Source organism: Exophiala bonariae (genome assembly GCF_035927105.1).
Source record: "Exophiala bonariae strain CCFEE 5792 chromosome Unknown scaffold_35, whole genome shotgun sequence".
Classification (NCBI taxonomy): domain Eukaryota; kingdom Fungi; phylum Ascomycota; class Eurotiomycetes; order Chaetothyriales; family Herpotrichiellaceae; genus Exophiala; species Exophiala bonariae.
Window position 1 is genome coordinate 238416 of NW_027042510.1, and position 22066 is coordinate 260481.

The following is a 22066-nucleotide window of genomic DNA, read 5'->3' on the forward strand; positions in this document are numbered from 1 at the left end:
CCATGTCACGTAAGTAGAAGAACACCACAAAGTACTTCGCCCGGTTGCAACTGCTGATACATTCTATGTGTCCATAGTCACAACAGCTGTAGCTACTGCAGCAGCGGGGCTCGCTGCCGCCGCCTATCTTGATGGCAAGTATTTAATTCGCCATGATCTCAAGGCTGCATCGCTGCCAAAACCAAAGGATGCAATTGCCTTTCTCACGGAGAGATGGACCAGCGGTAAGACACTCTTGTACCATGTCTTCAAGGAACATGCCGAGGGTCCCAATGCGGATAGTTTGTTCTTGATCTTTGAAGATCGATCATTCACCTACAAACAATTCTTTGACGGCATTCATCGAGTGGGCAATTGGCTGATGAATGATCTCGGCGTCAAACCGGAGGAGATTGTTGCAATCGACGGTGGCAACAGCCCAGAGTATCTCCTCCTCTGGTTCGGTCTCGAGTCGATCAGGTCTGCTCCAGCATTCATCAATTGTAATTTGACTGCCGGTCCCCTCACACATAGTGTCAAGCTTAGCAATGCACGGTACATCCTTGCAGACCGAAGCATTCAAGATCTGGTGTCACCATGTGAGGCAGACCTCGAAGCTGCAAATGTGAAGACAATCTACTACGATGAACATTTCATCGCGGCACTCTCAGACACCACTCCGATACCTCCAGCTCGCATTCAAGGTGTACGTCCCGATGAACTCGGAGGTCTGATCTACACCTCCGGCACGACTGGAATGCCCAAGGGAGTCATCATGGTACGAGGCAGAGAACTCACCACAGCGTGGGGCGTATCAACCTATCTGGGATTGAAGCCAGGCAACAGAATGTACTCCGCCCTCCCATTATACCACGGAGCAGGCCACGGCCTATGCGTGACACCGTCCATCTGGGCCGGTTCAGCAGTCGTCCTGTCCCGCAAATTCAGCCACAAGACCTTCTGGCCTGAAGTGCGCAGCTCTCGCGCAGACATCCTGCAATACGTCGGAGAGCTGTGTCGATATCTCGTCAATGCACCACCGTCCCCGGACGACAAGAACCACAACGTCAAAGTCGCATGGGGCAACGGGATGCGGCCGGACGTCTGGGAAGTCTTCCGCAGCCGGTTCGGCATTGAGACCATTAACGAGCTCTACGCGGCGACGGACGGGCTCGGGTCGAGCTTCAACGCCAACCGCGGCGACTTCGGACGCAACGCCATCGCGGTGCGCGGCCTGCTCTGGCGGCTCTTCAACAACAAGATCGAAAAGCGCGTGCGCATGGACACGGACACGCAGGAAATCCTACGCGACGCCAACGGCTTCGCCATCGAGTGCGCCACCGACGAGCCCGGCGAGGTGCTGCACTGCATCCCGGAGCCGGAGAACGCCGAGATGATGTTCCGCGGGTACTACAACAACAAGGAGGCCGGGTCGAAGCGGTTCATCCGCTCCGTCTTCGCCAAGGACGACATGTGGTTCCGGTCGGGCGACATGATGCGGCAGGACGGCGACGGCCGCGTGTATTTCGTGGACCGCCTGGGCGACACGTTCCGGTGGCGCAGCGAGAACGTCTCGACCAACGAGGTCTCGGACGTCGTCGGCGACTTCGCCCAGATCGCCGAGGCAAACGTCTACGGTGTGCAGGTGCCCCATGCCGACGGGCGCGCCGGCTGTGCCGCCGTCGTGCCTGTCCCCGGCGTCACGGCCGAGACGCTCGATCTGGCTGGTCTGGCCGAACATGCCATCTCGACCCTGCCCAGATATGCGGTGCCCATCTTCATCCGTGTCGTGCCCGCGCTCGAGTACACGGGCACCATGAAGATGCAGAAAGGTCGGCTGCGGAGCGAGGGCATCGATGTCGCCAAGATCAAGGACTCGAGTCCCGAAGACCGTGTGTTTTGGCTCCCGCCTGGCGCCAAGAAATACGTTCCCTACGGGCCGGAGGAGTGGGAGGATGTCAAGGCTGGACGGGTGAAGCTGTGAGCGTGGCAGTGTCCAGAAAGAGCGGGAAATGGGCCAGCATCTGGGGGCCCTGTGGATGTTTGGCTCCTTCGATTACTGAAGCCCCAAGCGCAGGCTCCCTAGTCAGGATTAAAGTCATAAATCATATCAAACGGGAATACAGGAAATGCATCACTTCGGCTTGCGGCATGATGATGAAGACTCGCGTAGAAAGAGATGAAGAAAAAGATGAAGAAACTTGTCACTAAACGCACAATGGAGTAGTTTCTAGGTAATGGATTTGTATCAATTCATGAGTTGTCCTCCCCATGTGGAAGTCATATAGGTCATCTACTGCCTCATCCAAACCACATACTTCTCTGCTAGTCATATGGGTGATGTGGAACGGAGCAGGCCCCATAGCCGAATGTATTCTCCAAGACGGGTGAGGGTTTGGAGATAACTCCGATACACACAACGCTGACGAAGGGATGGCTGACGAGGCTCCCCTTATCCATCTCAGCAGTTCATAGGGCTTACTGCCCAACACCTTGTGACGTCCCATGGGAGACGTCTTTGTCCTGGCGAACTCCAACAATCGACGATCACCGAGCAACAATCCAGGCAAATGTCAAGATCGCCTCCACCGCTATGCTAATCCGATTGTTTAACACTTTTGGCACCCTAGGTAGAAACCGTGGATTCGGTTGCCGTACATTCATACATTTCAATATAGTAAAGTTCCACCTCGAACGAGAACGAGGTGGATTTGAAGTCTAAGACATGATCATAAAAGAAGACGGGTATCTGGAGAGTGGTAGGTGAAAAAATGGGCCCGAGGAATGGCCTTCGAAGCATCTAGTCGAGCGCTCGCTTGAGGTCGTTCCATTTCTGCTTGAGCGTCTCGTGTTCAACGTTGAGCTAGGGTTGAAGTTAGCAGTTGATCATCGGCATATTTCAAATCACATTTACCTCAGCATACTTTAGCTTGATCTCCACAAGCTCGCGCTCCATTTCAGCCATTTGCTCTTCCATGTGACGATTCTCGTTCTGCACTTCGATATTCCGCTGCATGACCTGCTCTGTAGTGGCTCTCATCCGTTCCTCAACATTGGCAGCTTCACTTTCAGCAACTTTTCGGAGTTCTTCGACTTGACCTGTAAGGCTCTCGTTCCGATCTTGAAATTCCGTGTTCTCAACTTTTAGTCGGACAAGTTCATTCGCTAGTTCGATATGTTCAGCGTCAGATTTTTCAGCCCGCGTTTCTAAAGATCGTATCTGTGCAGCTTTAGTAGCGCAGTCGGTCCTTAGATTCTCCAGCTCTGTCTCTCGAGCCTTCTCAGCCTTGGTAGTTGTTTCGTACTCCTCACGGTACCGGCTCAGCATTTCAGGTGTGAGTTTCACGGCGCATGCATCTTGCACAAGCAAGTCTGCTCGGTAGATTTCAGTATCCGTTCCACCGGAATTTCCAAAGAAGCCAGACTCGAGTATTGATTTTGAAGAAGGGGCTGCATCAATATAGACATCAAATATCTTCTCTTTCAAGAAATTTGTCAGAGCCTGCATATCATTCATACCCAGAAGTGTTTGCACATTGCGTTGAACGACAGCCATGCCGAATTTCAAGATAGCGCCTTCAAGACCCTCGCAAAGAACCAAGTCGAACACGCGCATAACGAGCTGCAGAGGAAATCGATAGGCAAAAAGTGTGAGGAACCATTGTGTCGCATATAGCTTTGGGGTGACACTCCGACGATTGAGATGGCAATAAAGAGCAGGTTCTAGGTCCTCTAGAAGTCGTTCGAACTGGTAGAGATGAAGGTGCAGCCCAGGCATGTCCTGAATAAAAAGGTCACGTACTTGATACTTGTTCATCAACCGCACTAAGAGGCAGAACGCTTCCTCTTCTGGCATGGTGAATAGAAGTGGCATGATGATGAAGTTCATGCCTTGTGGATATCCAACCGCATCATCAAAAAGTGCGTAGGCACGGCAAACATGGAAAAGTCCATCCTGAAGACCTGAAGCGGCGGCATATTTCGAGTAACTGGTCCTTGAGCCCATGTCTCGCTTGATGACTTTTTCCAGCTTAGCCAAAGTGGCAGAATCCTCTTTGGCCTTCTTTGCTCTCTCAGTAGCCAACTCGGCCTGGAGTTTGGCACTACTGAGAGGGTCCGTAGTGTCTTGGGAAGGCGAAGGAGATGCTACCCCAATGTTGGTGCTGGTGGCGGGAGTAGAGTGGTCCGAACGAACTGAGGATCTGGAAGACCCGACGGACTCTTTCTCTTTCTCCTTTGCGGTACCATTGGCATTGGTATTTGCATTGCCATTCAACAGGGGAGATTTTGGAAGGGGCTCTTTTATTTCTTGGTTGACATCTCGCGAGCGCAGATCCCAGTATACTGCCTCGAGATCCTCGTTCTTACTTCCTGCAAGAACTTGCCAGATGACATGGCGAATGGTCTGAGGAATGCCACCACTAATGGCTTGGGTAAACTCTTCCGGGCTGGTTCGAGCGACTGCTTGAGGCCCTTCATTTACAACATTCTGCCAAAAGTCCCAATCTATTGGGGTTGTTGTGTCGGCTGGGGCGGCAGCAACTCCGGAAACTGTGCCGGGTGCGAGATTTGGATTTACAGGGACGATTTCGGTGATGGGTGAAGTTGGGGACATGATCGGCGTAGAGACCACATTTTCATCCTGACCAACACTTCCGGGGGTCGCAATTCCGACACCCAGGGTGGCAGAGCGGCCAATCAAACCAGCCAGTGCGCCTCCCTCGCCTTTCTCGGGACCTTCCAGGCTAGTGAGACCAGCTTCTTCCCGTAGCCGCAGCATTTTGAATTGTTCGCGGAGTGAGGCACGGGAATGGTGTCTCTGGCCAGTGGAACCATCTTGACCTTCTTCCAGCGCTTTTAGGGTTAGATCGGGGTTGCTTCCCAAAGAAGCGGCCGTGTTGCGACGAGCGTCCAGGGCATTTCTTGAGGGTAAAGAAGGTGACTTCAGCTCTTTCGGGGTGGAAGTTGTGGCTCTGCTCAGCCAGCCAAATGGAGTGGTGACCTTGCGGCCAAAGGAGGAGGAAGTTTGACTGGATTGGGCAGGTTGAGGAGGTTGTGGAGATGGAGCCCTAGGCTCTGGGGCTTTCTTAGGAGGCGGAGGAGGGCCCCAAGGAACAGAGGGCAAGGAAGCTGAGAAACCTTGGAATCTTGAAGGACGAGGAGGCTTGGCTGGAGGGTCTGGAGGCTGCTCATCAGAGGCGGGTTGAGTTGCAACGACTGGAGGTATGGGTTGGTCGCTGGTAGGGCGACTGGCAGTGGGATTCTCAACCACTGCAGAGTCTGAAGAAGGCTCCGATTTTGGATGAGTGGAACTGGCATTGCTGTTCCTGACATCGGGACGGGCATTTTCGTTGGGGCTGGGTGGATTATCCTTGGTCACAGTTGTGGCAGCTGCTTCGGAGCTGGGGGATGGTTGAGCATCATGAGAGGATTCTCCTTTGGATTGATCATCGCCTTCGTTGGCATCCTCGAACTTCTGGCCAGGGTCAGATGGATCGGTCAATGGGGACGTTGGAGGAGAGTGTACGTCTTCTCTATCCGTATTGTCCGCACTCGATTGAACGGTCTCCATTGTGGTCATTGGTTGCCTAGGAGGCAAGATCTACGACGACAGCATGAAAGACTGGTGGAAGGCGTGGGAGTATGCAGAGAGTTGATGGATTGATGGCCGGAAATGGGAGAGGATGGTATGGTTGAGAGTACGGGGGAATGGGATGGGAAGCCGCAGGCAGAGGTGGGCGATGGATGGAGGTGGTGAGGAAGAGTTTGTGAGTCACTCAGGAATGAGGATAAGTGACAGAGGTGATATGCTGAGTGTGTAGGTGATTGTTGAAGACAGTGATTGCGATATAGAAAGCAATGAATTGGAACTGGGCAGCTGGGCAACTGGTAAAGGACCCCGAATTCAAATGTTGGTGTTGAGGATGCAACGGGCGCAGTCACTTTTTTCCGACATCTGAAAGTTTGACGTTAGAGGCACTTGGTGAAGGAGTTAGTGGTGTTAGTGGCCCGTTTTAGTGGATTAGGCGCGACTTAGGGGCTGAAGGGGCCTCTCAGGCACCATAGGCTTTGTGTTCCGTGGCCTTAGTCTCTGGCTGTCGACGTAAGGCGCCAGCCCCAAGCCTGGCAGGAGCTGCTCGGTAGGTAAACAACTGACTACAGCACGCGACTCGGAAGTAAACGCCACTTAAGGTTGCGCGTGCTATTCGTGTTTTTTTCAAACTTACAAGTACCTACGAGTACCTCTATCCAGTGCCCCTGGAAGTTCTCGTGCTCAGCTAGAGTCCTCCACGAGAACAAAAAAGGCAATTGTGTCTTCTTGTATTACTTGTGCCACCACACGCATCTGCTCTTCTCGTACAACTCGGATTGGCGCTGTCAAATCTACGCCAGCTTCAAATGGTGTCCACTCCCAGTCAGACCCAGAGAATCAGAGCTCATTTCTGACCTTGGATGGACCCCAGAGGTTCCGTTACTAACAGCCTGCCCCCTGGAGGCACCGCCTAGAACTTCACATCAACATCAATTCATCTCCTTTAATGGGCCCCTAAACCCATTTCATAGCTGACTTGCTAGTCCCAGTCGTCATCTCATCTCTCATAACACCTCTGTTAATTTCCATTTGGCCATCACGATCAACGATCAACGTCACACAGTATTATTCTTCAGCCTCTGCTCCAGGTCCTGCCAACGTCCTCTGCGTAGCGGGTCAAGCTTGTGCAATTGCTTGACCCACTCCGACATCTTGCTTTCCTCCTTCGTAGTCAATCCACCTTTCAGTCTGGACTCGATCAAAGTACTCTCGATCAATGCCAGGTATGCCCATTTACAATCCTCGGCATCTTCCAGTACTTCCTCGATGTACTCTTGTTCTGCCGCGACATATCTCAACCGTTCTTCATCCGACAAATGCGGCGCCATGCCCCTCGCCGCCTGGCCCGGATCAAACGTGCACATTAAATTCTGATGATAAAACCATAATGATTGATCGTATGGGTCGAATAATGCTTGATGAATAAGCTTGAGCTCTGTTCTTTCGTCAGTGCAAGCAACCTCTACCCGCCCACTTTGATGGCGTACAGACCTTCATCAAGCATTTTCCGTCTCTCTTCATCGTTTGCCTTCTCCTCTTCCAGAATTTTCAAGATCAGTTTGATTCTGTTATGCCATGCCGAGAAGTTGGACAGGTTGGTCCCAATCATCTTCTTGGTGTACCCAAGTTCTCCACGAGCCATACTCTCCCCATGCAAGGCTGAACTCTCGAGGCTTTGCACTACCGTCCGACGGTATCCCCAGCCATGAAAATTGCGATTGTCTCTGCTCAACATCTTTCCCACCAGGCCAAGTTCCTCCTGCCATAAATCGCGGGATGTGGAAATCGGTAGGAGAATCGTTGACTGTTCTAGAAGCCAGAGTCGGTGGTTCCAGATCCAGTAGCATTTCGGATATTTGAGCAGGAGTGGGAAGAGAAACTGTAGGTCGAGCTGAATGATGTCCAAAATCTCACTTTGGCGATTCTCCTCAGTCTTTTCGCCCACCGCCACGGCTTGACTCAAATCGGAGAACTCTTGCACGTATATTCGCCGTCGATGATTCCATATAGTATAATATTCTGGATTCTTCTTGAGTAATGCTGCCGTTTTCTGAAGTAGTTCTGGTGTGAAATCTCGGGCTTCAATCTTTTGTCACGAGTCAGTCGTACCGAATCAATCAAGCGGAACCTAGTGCAACAAACCTTCTGGTTCACTTCCTCGACGAGTTGCTGATACACTCGGATTTCCTTGAGTTCCTTTTGGAGTGCCTCCGGCGTCCTCTCCGTCGGGACAGCGCTTCGCCGCACATCATGCTAAGAACGATTATCAGCAGAGACCTCAAATGGACGCGTACTTTTTCCTGTCTTACACTTGCCATTGATTCAGGTTGGATAGCCCTGCTTTCTGTAGAATGGGCGTCTGTGTGGCAACGTTGAAAGAGCAATATTGATGTTGGTGTGGCTGAGGCAAGAGCGAGTGGAGTGTCATTCACCATATTTATTCTCCGATGCTCCGGCCAGGCACCACTTCCATCTTCCTTTTTCATATCAAACATTCATACCACTTTATCCCAACCATTCACTTTCGACAAGTGATGGCTTGTCACTAACATACATAGGGCATCTCATTCCGTTCGAATTCCCCAACTGTGTTCTTCCGCATGCTGCCAGCCCCCAACTACAGTTCGTGGGTCCTTTCGGTACCATGAGCACTTAGCATGCATACAAGCGATATGTGGGGTGAGCTCGACTAAACTCTTCCGTGTTCTTCAAGTTTGCCAGATCTCGTTGTTGGCACTCTGCCTCGCCGGAAACAATAACTGCCCAAAGCTACGAATTGTGTCTCACAAAGGTCGTCTACATGTCTTTTCGATCTTCCAATACCGTCTACTCTTTCTCCTCCAATTGTACTGATGGCGGAGACAATCAAAATGACGAGGAAGTCAAGGTCTCGGGTACCCTCGGCAGCGGGGCGGAAGCAGTAACAGAGGAGCCTTCGACAATGATCGAATTGCCTCAGAGTTCTTCAGCGTTGCGGCAGTGGTTGGAGGATCAATCACCCTCACGAACAGGCACAAGCAGGACTCGACTTTAGGAAAGAAAAATTATCAGCATAGGTCGTCCTCTTCTGGCAAAGGGACATTTCAAGTCTCCCGAGCGTTTCATCCCTCCAAGGCCTCTTCTCGTGGATAAGAGTGCGTCCTATCATGTAAACAGCTTGGCCTTTGGGCTTCGAGGACGTGAAAGATACCAACGCCGCCGTGACGACACTTTAAGCCCCTTCCGATCCAACAGTGAGATGTGGTCGGCCGAGCTGATACGACGAAGAGAATATCGCAATGCCTACAATCTTCGACCTCCGCACTATATCCCCTCGTTCGTTCACGGGACAGACGCAACACCAGCACATCTGGGTCCCCAGCTGAGCACCGGTACTCTCCGAAACATAAGCAGTGGTTTCTGGACTGTTGGTGGCAGAGCATCCGTTCAAACAGGTCAATTGCCAGGCGTTCTTTCGGCGTCAGGAAGTCTGCTTGTCAGTGGAGCAACCGCTCCTCTCCATTCAGCCAATTTTATGCGTCCGCCAACACCCGGGGACTGCGTCATCGACCACGGGCGACGAATCGCCCTGGCCCTCGAGATAGACCGAGCCAACAGGATACTTCACCCGCCTTCCATTGAAGACACAAATTCGACCAAGTTTCCTCCTGACCGCAATAAATACGTATGGAAAGACAGTACTTGGATGAGGGAATCCTTGGTTCAATGTAAGTCAAGATTGCTATTTGATTTCACCCACTGACTTCAGGCATAGTTTCTTTGACAACACCCGAGAGCAAAACCAGGCGCGAAAAAGCAGTACCAACAGTTCCTTTTCGTGTGTTGGACGCCCCAAATCTCAAGGATGACTATTATTGTTCCATTCTTGCATACAACCCTACTTGCCACACGCTGGCTGTCGCGCTGACCCAAAAGGTTTATCTATGGACAGAGCAATATGGTGTCCGCTATCCGCCATTACCTCCTGCCCGTAGCTCCAATTTCGTCACGTCACTGGCTTTCTCGTCCGAAGAAGGGGGTAAAGCGATCCTTGCAGTCGCAAGGAATAATGGTGCAGTCACACTTTGGAGCCTGCTGGAATCTCAACCGCGATTTGAACCCCATCATCCATGTCCAGCATCTTGCGTATCGTTCAAGCCCACTGTGACTTGGCGTGAGTCGACATTTTCCGACTCCCTGGTCGCCTGCGAAGACTTGCTTGTCGGAGACGACATTGGAAAAATCTACTATTATTCTATTGAATGGCTCGAGAATGGACAAGGCTTGATGACACTGCTAGCGAAGCTTGACGCCCATAGCCAGAACGTCTGTGGCTTGGCCTGGTCGCCGGATGGCCTCACATTTGTTTCTGGAGGAAATGATAACCGGGCTCTCCTTTTCGATGCTGGGGTTGTGCTCCAAGCCCAGGCTACTATGGAGTTCTTCGCAAACAATCCTGCTGGCCCAGTGGGTTCAAACCACCCCCTTGGTCCACCCGGTTTGCCCACTCCAGAAGCCTCCCCTGACCGTGGCCGCCGGCCTGGAAATCAAGAACGCATGCAACATACAACAGATGTCGCCCATACGCAATTAGAGCCATTGCCGACTCCCCCTCCGACACCATCCAGAGGTCGACGTCTCGATCGAACCCCACATGTTTCTGGAGGGTACCATCAGCTGCATGTGCCTTCGTGGAATCCAAACGTTCATTCTCAACGAGATGACTTTGCAATCCCAGGGGTTCTTCTTAGCTTGGCTGACGTCCATGTATATTCCTTCTATCATGCGGCGGCCGTCAAAGCCATTGCATTTGCTCCTTGGCAGCCAACTTTGCTTGCGACTGGAGGTGGAAGTAATGATCGTCAGATTCACTTTTTCCATGCTGGCTCTGGAGCTACTTTGGCTTTGATCAATGTCTTCTCACAGGTGACCAGTTTGGTCTGGAGTACCACTCGGCGTGAGATCGTGGCTACATTTGGATACTCGCAACCGGAGCATGAGATTCGAATTGCGGTCTTTAGTTGGCCAAGTTGTGAATGTGTAGTCAGCATTCCTTAGGAAAGGAAGCAAAATGGGGAGATTGGCCGAGCTTTATGGGCTATTCCGTACCCTGGTGGCCCGAATGATGCTGTTCCGACCAGGAGACAGAGTGAGCCGGATGAATTTGCGGCATGGGAAGCAGTTCGGATTAGAGAAGCAGATCGGATCCGGAACCCAGGAGAACGAATTCGCACGATCGAGCGGCGAAGCCCTGAAATGGGAAGAGGCCGAAGTTTGCTTCACGGGAATTTTACGACGCGTTCTTGGTCTCGACCAAGAGACAGACGGCGATCAGACTTGAGAGGAGAAGGGGAGCGGTGGGCCAGTCGAACTGAAGATGAAGGCAGTTTGATCATCGCTTGCTGTGATCAGACTGTCAAGTTCTTTGAAATTTGGGCAGGCAAGAGTCGAGGCAAAGGGAGGGGTCTGGGCAACCGGCCAGGAGTGCTTGGTGGAAGTCGTGTTCTTGAAGGATGGTGTGAATCCGTTGGTGTGGATGAGATTGGATTTGGAGAAGAGGTTATCCGGTAGAGATGCTACAATAATGGGTATCCTTCAACAAGACCTATCCTTAGTGGAGCTGAAAATTGGCAGAAACGTTTATCATTCCTCACCGCTACCAGACTTCGCTGGGGAGCAGGAGTTACCGAGCACGGGATATTGAGCAGGTCCGATTATGTCCAATCATTAATTGTTTACCACTTACTCCATATTTTCTTTCCTCCGGCGTCCCGTGAAGGCGTCCGAAAGGTCAAGTACCATAACGCAACTCGATTCAAGCGCAGCTCCAGTCATCTATCCTAGCTGTGCTTGAACGAAGCAAAACCCAGCAACTCAATCAAGACCGGGACTTGCTCATCTCACCACCCGTTCGTACCTCAACTATGAGCCATCAAACCTCGTTGATGGGATGGCGTAATCCGACCGATGTGCCAATAATAATGAAACTTTTCCCTCGGGCCTTTTTATCACAACACACGCCGTGCAATGCTGTGCCAGGAAAACCCATACAACGGCCCAGATATCCATGCGTGTATGCATGCAACACATTTAGCAAAAACCGAAGTCCACTCGAATCGCACTCAGAGGACACCAATGCACGCCTGTCTGTGGTCCACAACTCGAATTGCTTTGGACATCATATGATGCTCATGCCCCCCCTCTCCCCACCACCAACGAACTTTCAGAATCGGGCCAGGACTGAAGATGGCGTGCCAGCCTGGAAAGTGTGGCTCTGAGTTAGACCTGGTGACTGCGAAGTCTCTTTCTCTGCTTCATCGCCTTTGCAGTATCGGTGGGCCGCCGAGCATTTCGGGGTGCTTGTTCAGGTTTCTGCGATCCAACAGTTGTCGTCTGGCCTAGAGGTTCGCGATGCTTGTCGGAGCGGCTGGGCCGTTGATTTTGTTTCTTCTTCTTCTGGCTTGCCTGGTGTGGCTGTGGCGTCGTGGCCGGGGGCAAAGTCGGGGCCGGAAGCTGAGACTGCGTCCTCACACCTCGAGTTTCCTCCTTCTCCTACGCCGGCTTCAGTTTCTAACTAGTGGCCTTCTTGGAAGATTTGGTCTTCATGCTATCCTTCTTTGACTTCGAAGTTGATGATTTCTTTGACTTGGCTGGTTTCGCCACGGGTTCTGGAGATGGAGATGGAGCTGCGTCTTCCACATCTTCGTCTTCATCGCCTGGAATATGGATGTCGTCTTCGTCTTCTGCAAAGGAAATGGCGTCATCGTTGATGAAGTCATCCATTTCCGAGTCTTCCTCATCATCGTCCTCTTCGATTTCCTCGTCGTCGTCGTTAGAGGAGTCGGAGTCGGAGGATGACTCGGCGGCACCGAAACCCTCGTTGCCTTCATCGTCGGGGTCTGATTCTTCGGCCTCATCATCGACAAGAAGGTGCTTTCGTCCATTAAGGACTATGCCTCCTTCATTGTCGTCGTCTGAATCTTCTTCTTCGTCATCGTCGGAGTCTACACCACCGTTCTCCAGGGCGAGAAGTTCGTCATCGTCGCTAGATTCGTCATCCCCGATGAGGTCTTCGAGTGCGCGTTTGGTGGTCTTTGCTTGACCACGACCCCTGGCGAGCTTCTTGACTGGACGTGAGATGTCTTCGTCAAGATCTTCATCAGAGCTCTCCCAATTGTCCTCACCCTCGATGTAGATCATGCCTGGTTCATCCTGATCATCACGTCTGGGCGGGCGTTGAGCAGCGAGCTGTTTGCGGAAAGTCAATTGCGCATCAAGCATGTCAAGCTTTCCTTTCAACAGAAGAAGATTGTCAAGGGTTTTGGACCGTTGTGTCAAGACTCGATATAGCGTCCTTACTTTTGCAGCCACGTCAGGCTGGGCGGCGATGGCCCCACCATGGGCAATACATGTCCACTGTACCCAGGTAATGAGGTGTCCGTATCTCCCGGGACGAGTGGCAAGCCGTTCAGCAAGTTTGGACAGAAGAATTCCGGCAAGAGAACTATCGAGCCGTTGTATGGTATTCTTGACAATGTGGATGTCCAAGGTGTGAAGACAGGCTTCGAGAAGGTTCTGATCATTGGTCCGGAGAGATTGGGTCAAAACCGTGCCGAGAGACATTCCAGAGGGGATGGATGGTAGACCCTCTCGTCCACCAAGCGAACCCCGTGTATCTGCTGGTGCGAGATTGTCGGCAATGGAGATTTCGTTGGGATGTCTTGAAGCAAGTATCTCGCCAAAAGATGGTTCGCCAGCTGTTGACTCGTGTTCCGATGCTGTACCGTCGTCCATGTCTTGATCCTCGACCGCGTTGCCGTGGTCGGCGTCTGCCATACCTTCGTCCGAGTCGACATTAGATTCGCCTTCGTCCTTCACAGATGTCTCGTCTTCCTCATTGGCTTCATCGGCAGAATCGTCTTCGTCATCATCACTGCTGAGTATTTCTATGGCATCAGAATAAGGTCCACCAGCAGCTCCGTTGACCACTACAGTTCTCGATTCGTCAACACTTGACTTGCCCATATCTTTGACTCCATTTAGAGTTGCAGAATTAAGTGTTGAAGCACTGTTGATCTTGACCACCTCCTTAACACCATGGAATAAAAGTTCCCCGTTGCCTTCATCCTCCCATCTGATCTTTTGAAAGCTAAGATCGACTCCACCTTCTGAGGAAACGATGACCAGGTCTGGTCCTTGTAAAGATGCTGCGAATATGGATACTTGCTTCCCTTTGAGGGAGTTGACCAGTCGCACGTGGGCGGTTGCTTTTTTGGTGAGGTTCTTCCTGCTGGATTTCAAGTCACCATTGAGCTGCTTGATCAAATCAAACGGTTCAACGAATAACTCGACGGTGCCATCTTTGGTGACTGCTGATAGGATCTGTTTGGTCCACGTAGGGGAGGTATCCTTTGAGACATAAGATACATCAACGGAAAGTATTCCACTCCCAGCGACCAGTGTTCGGGACAATTTCTTTTCAGGAATATTGTACACATTCATATATCGATCCGAGTCTGCAGCTAGGAAGTATTGGATAGCTGCTGATGGTTCGTTCTTTGGCAGGAGTAGAGAATGTATGGGATTTTTGAACGAGTCGTATTTGTCGAGATGGAAATCATCGGGGGACTCGAGGGTGATGGCGAAAGGAGTAGACGAGGCACACAGGATTTGAGGGGGGCTGATAGAAGGTCTGGCAAGTATTGACACAGCAGGATCTGGAATGGATATTGTCCTATTGTGAGGGTGGTTAGTAGTTAATGTTGCAAGACACACAAAAAACGAACCTGGTTGGTTGGCAGTTGGCAAGATTCCACAAGACCAATTTTCCATCTTCACCAATACTCCACGCTTCCGCCTTTTCTGCAGGACTGAACTTGAAATCTCGAACTCCTCTTTCGTGAACACCTTTTAAGGTGGTGACCACCTTGCCCTCTGCGGGTGAGAACAGACATATTTCTGAAGAGGTGGTACCATATGCCACCACTGCACCCTGAATTGGATCTTGATCGCGCTTGCGCTTTTTCTTTGAAGGAGTCTGTCTCTGTTCGTGGTTGGCAAGACCATAATGGCCCCAGTCAAGGCAGGTGATCCTGGTGCCAGGCCTTGATTCATGCTGGCACCTCAGGCGACCTGTGGTTGTGTCATGGATGCGTAGTTGATTTGAGTCAAAGCTTTGAACGACAGAGGCGAACAAGTGCAATTGGAAATGAGAGGGCGCAAAAGCCGACTTCAAGACAGAGGAATTTTGAGTCGAGGCGGTCAATGACGACGCTGGTGCGGCCGAGGAAGAGGGACGGTTTGAGACCGCCGCAGAGGAAGATGTTCGACCCATTGCAGGGGGTCTTTGTGGTCAAGACGGGAGAACAAAGTGTGGAAATTTGCACACATTGGCCTGCGACTAGGGCATTGTCTTGTACGTGTCGAGTCGAGTTTGGGACGTTGACATTGAGAAGTCAAGCAGCGACCATTACGATTATTGCAAACCCACTTGCAAAGAAAAAAAGTTACAGTTTCCATCGGAGTTTAGAAAATGTCACGCTTTGCCCGGTTTGGATTAGCGTGTTAAGTGTTCGGCAAACTTGCTTGTCTAGTATCAGTAGGACGGGCAAGCACAATTGGGAGTGTTTCCTTGTTTCTGTTCCTGCACCCTTCAAGTCTTGTCTTTATTTATTGCAGGTGCTCTTGGTGGCCTTGTGACCACCAAAGTTGTCCTCATAGCATCACGAATAACACTGGCGCCTCAATGATTGAAAATTAACAGATAGTCACAAGCAGCCTCCTGTGCACCCAACTCCAGGGGTTCTTGAGATGCGGGAGGCCCGGAACAGCCACTCTGAGCGGCCGCTCCCTAACGAAATGACTATGCCAGTTAGGCACCATTGACCACTGATAAGGATCAGTGAGTTCAGCAGCAACAGTGTGGTTTTGTGTGGAAATCCACAAAGTCTCAAGTTATGCAGGAAAACCATTAGGCTGTACTATGAAAATTGAAACTCAACAGGCAGACATTTGAGCCTCTTGGACCGCGTTCGGTTTGACCGGTCAAGCCGGAAAGCGGGCGGAGATTACTGGACACGGTAAGACGCAACGGCGGACAGCAGTTTTGATGTCGATATGAATTGACTGGAGGGAAGCAACATGCAATTGTCTATGGGAATGGCTTGTTGATGTTGATGTCGGTGTCAGTCAGTATGGTTACGGGATGAGTCATGCAAGAAGTGCACGTGACTTGACAAACCAGATAGGTCATGATGACGGGATCTCATATCGCAAAGAGCACGACAGCATCATTGAAGTGGGGAGGCAAGAAGGGAAGGGATCAGTTTCTCTGCGGGAATATCGACCTGAGGCGATAGTGACCCTGGACATGAAAATTGGTGGTTGATGCAAGGTTATAACTACGACAAATGGAGCAGTTGAGTTTTTCGCAATAGTGAGGATAGGCAGCCAAAAGAGCTTCAATCCTGAGGGCTGAGAGGGAGGGGAGGAGGAACAAGTTGAAGGTTGAAGGTGGATTGAGTGGCGGGTGCCACTGGGAGTCTGAGAGGGAGTCTGGGAGAGCAGCTAGCATGGATTCTGTACAATCTTGGCGGGGCTTTACCGGAGTGAGACTAGATTAAAGGCCTTCTATCCTATAGGGGCCGGTGTTGACGGTGCACGGAAAATGAAAATGGATCGGGCTGACAGGGATGAGGGAAGCTAAAAGCACCCCAAGCAACGAGTAATTGGCTGCAGGCTTTTTCTGGCTAGGCACTGATCCACGCAGGAGTCGGGAAGCGCTGTCCACAGAACCGAGGAAATATAAGTCAATTCGCGCCCCTCGATGTTTTTTTGCCTGCTCCTGCTCCCTAAAAGTGTGAGTTGTTGCGGTTGTGCAGCTTGAGCTTGACTTCGCTTCCCTCTCCCTCTCCCTCACTTGCCCGCCAAGACCCCGTGTGATTCGAGGTCGTGTTATTCGTCTGCAAGACGCGTTTCTCTTTTCACGCTCACGCTCACGCTCTTGACCCCAAACAAATAATTCCACACTCCAACCCTCGTCCATCACCATCACCATCACCATTCCATCGCATCCTCGTCGTCGCCAATCCATCCAGACAATTGCGCTTTTCTGCTGGACCGTTGATTCACGGCGGCCTGTTATCATTGCACCTCTTTTTCCGTGGTGCGACAGCTAGCGCAACTGGTTTCTGCATCAATTGACTGTGGTCTCTTGGTTGTTGCGTCTGGACATCATCACCTCTCAACTTCCGAGTTTCATCTCTTGGCACTCACAACCTCAAGTCACATGACATCACCGATTTGATCAGCTCTCTGTCAGTCCCTCTACCAGAGTCGGTTTCTTTCCCTCTTGCCACCCTCTCAAGAGCCGGAGAAACAATTTACTCTCGTTGTTGCCACTTGACTGTGTCAGCATCACTCAAACTTTACACCCATCCACGCCTCGACTATTTATTCGTCGCGCTTTCACCCATTCTTTCACTCCTTGATCAGCACCCTGCTTTTTTGGTCCCTTGACGCGCCACACTGCTCCTTTGCGGTCAAGTGCGCTTTGTAAAACATTATCCTTTTAATAATTAATTCTTGCTCCAACCACCACTCTCGGCTGGCCCGATCTACCGCCGCCTCAACTCACTCCGTGTCAAGGTCAACTTCTTGGCATCATGGACGTTGAAATGCAGCTAGAAGCCAACGGGTACGTACCAAATCCAATCATCTCCCATTACATCATCATCTGACTTTCAACAGCCTTCCCTTACAATTCAGCTCAACCACAGATCAACAACCCCAAGAGCCTCATGTCGCAGAAAATTTAGCTGCCTCAATCTCAAATGCCGAGGCAACCGTCAATTCACTCCCCACCAAACTGCCCGTCACCCAAGCTTCACCACAAGATGAGCAACCACAGGCAGCGACTAATGCATCAACAGTCACTGTCCCCGCGCTGCCTCCCGAAGATCCACTGCCTAACGTCAATGGCACTGCCGCTTTGACTGCCCAACCAGCCGAGATGCCTATATCTACGGTTCAAGACTCTCAACCTTCTTTCTCTTCCGACCATCTTCCTGCTGTTCCAACCACGGCAGTCGCATCATCCGTCTCAGAAACCAACCTCACCGACTCCTTCGTGCCATCCTCAATTCCCACCGAGATTCCATCATCCGCCACTCCAATCGAGACAAGCCAATCAGTCATGGACGTCTCTCAACCGGCTGCCGCCGTTGTAGAGCCGCCGGTTTCCGATCTACGCACTGAACCGCATTCAGATGCTCTGTCGACCGAAGCTGTTGCTGCCATTGAATCCCGCAAGCATGAGCTAGACAATTCAGTTGATGCCTCAGGCGCTCCTGCCCAACCGGTCACTCTGGAAAAAGCGTCCTCAACAGAAGCCGCGCAACCACCAACAGAGCCCGCGAACGAGCAACCCACTCTGACAGATATCGGTCTACCATCTCCCACCCAATCTCCGCCTCCCGCTCCTCAGCCATCTCATGCAGAATTACCCGCTGTGAAGCCTGTTGAACCCACTGTGGTTGAGTCTACAATAATACCGACATCCGAGCCCATCGAAGTTGCACCGGTTGCTCCTTCTGTGCCTGAGCCTGCTGCCGTGACACAGCCTGAGACTGCTCCTGTTACCTTGCCAGCTACTCTCCCAATCGAAGAGCCTGCAGCACCGGCACCCACCCCTGTACCCTCCAGACAGATTGAACTGGAAGACCAGATCATGATTGATGCAGCGCCTGAACCAGTGAAGCAAGTTCGAGAGAGAGAGGATGATGACGAGGAGCACGAGCGTGCTACCAAGCGTGTCAAGACCGATGATGAGCCTACTTCAAAGACTGACGAGCCTGCTTTCAAGGTGCCAGAAGTCCCATCTACTACTTCTCAGTCACCACCCCTGGCCAATGGAAGTGGAAGTCCCACCCGTGAGGCTGCTGACGCTGATGATACTGTCACCCCAGCACGCCTTGCGCATATGAGAAAAGTCATTTCCAACTTGAAGAAAAGCAATGCATCAACCGCTTTCCGACAACCTGTCGATTATATGGCGCTGAAGATTCCAAACTATCCTGATATTATCAAGAATCCTATGGATCTGTCGACCATCGATCATCGTCTGAAGCAGAACACTTATTCCTCGGTTGCTGCCTTTATTACTGATTTCGAACAAATCGTCAACAACTGTGTCCTCTTCAATGGTCCAGATCACGGTGTTACTCAACAAGCCAGAAAGATGCAATCGTCTTTCCGAAGTCAAATGAAAAATCTCCCCAAAGCCACGGTGGAGGAGCCAAGTAAGGAAACCAAGAAAGCAGCCAAGAAACAAGAACCTACCAGACAAGCACCACCCCGTCGACCATTTGTCTCAACTGCACACCCAGGCGTAACAACGGCACCATCTCCAAAGACTGCAGCACCTCCAACCCCATCATTTGCTCCTGGTCCTGATGGCGTTCCTCTGATCCGCCGAGACTCGAGCTTGTTAATTGATGGGCGTCCCAAGCGAGCAATTGTCCCGACCAAGCGCAATCAAGATCTTGGTGCTGGCCGACCAAAGAAGAAAAAGTATGAAATGCAGCTCAAGTTCTGTGATGATGTGTTGAAGGAAATCTCAAGCAGCAAGTACTGGCAAATGAATCAGTATTTCCTCTACCCGGTGGATCCTGTGGCTTTGAATATCCCTACATATTTCCAGATGATCAAGAAGCCAATGGATCTAGGAACTGTAAAGACCAATCTGGCAAACAATGTCTACGAAAAGGCAAAGGATTTCGAAGAAGATGTGCGCCTGGTTTTCAAGAATTGCTTCAAATTCAACCCGGAGGGAGATCTCGTCAATGCCTCTGGTCACCAATTGGAGGAGCTTTTCAACAAGAAATGGGCCACCAAGGAAGAATGGCTTCGGGAGCGTGAGCCGCAATCGGAACCCCACAGTGATGAGAACGAAGATGACGAAGACGAGGAAGACAGTGAGGACGAAGCAGATGCTGAAAGTGAGGATGAACGCAATGACAAGATCAAATTACTGCAGCAGCAGATTGAGGCCATGTCACGACAAATGGGTGAGTTGACGCAGAAGAAGCCCAAGAAATCCAAATCTCCACAGGCCAAGAAGAACAAGACCAAGAGTGGGAAGAAGGACAAGAAACCAGTGGCGGCCCCCAGCACTGGAAAAGACAAGAAGGACAAGAAGAAGGCTCCCAAAAAGGACCAGAAGGATCGTTATGTCACCTTCGCCGAAAAGCAATACATCTCCAATGGAATCGCCATGCTACCCGAGAAGCAAATGCAAGAAGCATTGAAAATCATCCAGAACAGTGTTCCATCATTGGCCAACAGTGATCAGAACGAGATTGAACTTGACATTGAGGAAGTGCCCAACCATGCCCTTCTGAAATTGCTCAATTTTGTCAAGAAATACGCCGGACCACCCCCCGATGAGCCCAAAGTTGAGCGAACCGAGGTTTACAATGCACCAGCAGTCACCAAACCAAAGAAGTCCAAGCCCATGAACAAGTATGAACGAGATGCACAAATCGAGGAGTTGAAGGGCAAGTTAGGAGCATACAATGGAGGAACCATGTCTCCCAATGCCATGCAGTCCATTGAGGACGGAGATAGCAGTGATGATGATGGCGACTCGGAGGAGAGCGAAGAAGAATAGAGGATTGGATTGGAATGGAATTGAGATGAAGTCGCTTGAAGCCAAAGGGCTGTTTGTATGGAGTATACTTACTGCATTGCTTTGCAGCTTTTCTTGACGACAATACGTCCCTGGGGAGCCCTAGCATGAATTACCAGATAGCTGGCAGAAGAGGTCTTTCTGATCACATGAAATTCACTAAAAGAGATCATGACCTCTAAAATGTATATGTTCGAGTATCCAAAAAACGAAGTGGAAACACGACAACATCCGGTGACTTGCTCGGAGATAAACACATGAATGCACCCTACTTCATCCCCTCCGAGTCCCCTATTTACTTTTGTTCAAATCGGCCTTCCTACACACACTTTGCCATTTGGAGAGTACTCCTAACCATGGAATTTTCATTTAGTGGAATCCTTTTCTGGGACACCAAATATTAGTGTTTTAATCCTGTACACTTGCCACGCTGGTTGAAAGCAACCAAGCTTGGTCGTTGTCCGTCTTGATCTCACGCTCGCAACAATGATCCCACCACTGCCCGCCACCACTACCGAGGCAAATCCGCTGTTCGCGAAGCTATGGAAACACCTGACAGTGGAAGTATTGGACACCGACGCATCGAGGAAAAGCGAGAACGAGGCCCGCAGTCGATTGTTCCCAGTGTCGGGAGACAGTGCGCCAGATACAGACAGTGTGCTCTCGGATGGAGATGATCATCGAAGAAAGTCAAAAGCTGACAAGATCACGCTTGAGACAGAACTTCGGGCGCGGAGGGTCGCAAAGATGAAGCGCCAGATTTTGAGAGAGATACTACGAGATGTTGCGTATCGTGTGGACGAGGATGGAGATAGGCAGACTCGGACTCTGTTGCCTACAGGACAGGCTATTGCCACCAAGTTCGAGGGGAGAGATGATGAGCAGCAGAGATCCCAGCACGATTCATCAACGAAAGTCGCTGCTCAAGGGGAATCGGTCTTTTCGGAACTGAGAGACCTCCTGCTTCTCACCACAGCCTATCTGAATCTCGGTGACAATTTGCACACTGAGCAGGGCTTGACATCTGATGACCAAGATCTTATCATCGATGAAATCGGCCAACCGTTCAAAGACAACCTCCCAAGCATCTCATCCGCAGTATGCTCGGGCCTGCTCTCGCTCGAACACTCCCTCACAACCTTTGCATCCCTAGCAACAGATCCAGATCCAGAATCATCCTCATCCTCACCACCGCACTGGCCCCGACACATCCAAAACCCAACCCGCGAACCAGCATCTCTCATCTCCACTCTCCGCCCACAAACCATCCATCGATCCTCTCTCCGGACCACCAGCCTCCCACACTCCCTCGCCACACAAACAAGCACGCTACAGGGCCTCCTGAAAGCCCAATCCCGCACCCTCGCCACGACGCTCACGCACCTCGAATCCAGCAAACACGGCATCTCGTCGCGGCACACGCAGTCCCACGCGCTCTTCCTCAGCACCGTCGCGTCGACAATGGCATTGAAGGCACAGGTCCTCGTGCTCGAGCAAGCGCATGCGCACATGTTGGAGGGCGAGGGCGAGGAAAAGACTTCGCAGAAGCAGAAGCAGAAGCAGCAGGAGCAGGATGAATGGATGCAAGCGAAGATGCAGGCGTTGAATGAGACGGGGGATGAGTTGGAGGCGAGGGTGAGGATGTTAGAAGGGGTGTTGGAGGAATATGAGGCCGTGGATCCCGGGGGAAGGGTTATGAGGGCTTTGGGCGAGAGGTATAGGGATGTGGAGGATGAGATCGAGAGGGTCAAGGCGGATATCGTGCGGTTGGAACAGGAGGGGCACAGGGGAACAGGAAGAGGGAGAGGGAGGGTTGACGGTCATTGATG

The 22066-nt window shown here is 51.3% G+C and overlaps 6 protein-coding genes across 6 annotated transcripts; 3 read left to right on the forward strand and 3 right to left on the reverse strand.

Moving 5' to 3' along the window:
* Window positions 1-2: 2 nt before the first annotated feature.
* On the forward strand, window positions 3-1963 carry LTR84_009052 (uncharacterized protein; the record flags this gene model as incomplete). Its single annotated transcript, XM_064852594.1, has 2 exons — window positions 3-9; window positions 78-1963. The coding sequence occupies 2 exons, from the start codon at window positions 3-5 to the stop codon at window positions 1961-1963; spliced, it is 1893 nt and encodes a 630-aa protein (XP_064701301.1).
* Window positions 1964-2779: 816 nt separating this feature from the next.
* On the reverse strand, window positions 2780-5551 carry LTR84_009053 (uncharacterized protein; the record flags this gene model as incomplete). The annotated part of the gene is made up of 2 exons (XM_064852595.1): window positions 2780-2842; window positions 2894-5551. 2 exons carry the CDS (start codon window positions 5549-5551, stop codon window positions 2780-2782), a joined length of 2721 nt encoding a protein of 906 aa, XP_064701302.1.
* Window positions 5552-6627: 1076 nt separating this feature from the next.
* Window positions 6628-7890, reverse strand: LTR84_009054 (uncharacterized protein; the record flags this gene model as incomplete). The annotated part of the gene is made up of 4 exons (XM_064852596.1): window positions 6628-7007; window positions 7064-7658; window positions 7715-7825; window positions 7882-7890. The coding sequence occupies 4 exons, from the start codon at window positions 7888-7890 to the stop codon at window positions 6628-6630; spliced, it is 1095 nt and encodes a 364-aa protein (XP_064701303.1).
* Window positions 7891-8810: 920 nt separating this feature from the next.
* On the forward strand, window positions 8811-10609 carry LTR84_009055 (uncharacterized protein; the record flags this gene model as incomplete). The annotated part of the gene is made up of 2 exons (XM_064852597.1): window positions 8811-9279; window positions 9327-10609. 2 exons carry the CDS (start codon window positions 8811-8813, stop codon window positions 10607-10609), a joined length of 1752 nt encoding a protein of 583 aa, XP_064701304.1.
* Window positions 10610-12121: 1512 nt separating this feature from the next.
* Window positions 12122-14885, reverse strand: LTR84_009056 (uncharacterized protein; the record flags this gene model as incomplete). Its single annotated transcript, XM_064852598.1, has 2 exons — window positions 12122-14285; window positions 14338-14885. 2 exons carry the CDS (start codon window positions 14883-14885, stop codon window positions 12122-12124), a joined length of 2712 nt encoding a protein of 903 aa, XP_064701305.1.
* A 2329-nt stretch (window positions 14886-17214) lies between these two features.
* On the forward strand, window positions 17215-20219 carry LTR84_009057 (uncharacterized protein; the record flags this gene model as incomplete). Its single annotated transcript, XM_064852599.1, has 2 exons — window positions 17215-17246; window positions 17300-20219. The coding sequence occupies 2 exons, from the start codon at window positions 17215-17217 to the stop codon at window positions 20217-20219; spliced, it is 2952 nt and encodes a 983-aa protein (XP_064701306.1).
* Between the last annotated feature and the right edge of the window lie 1847 nt (window positions 20220-22066).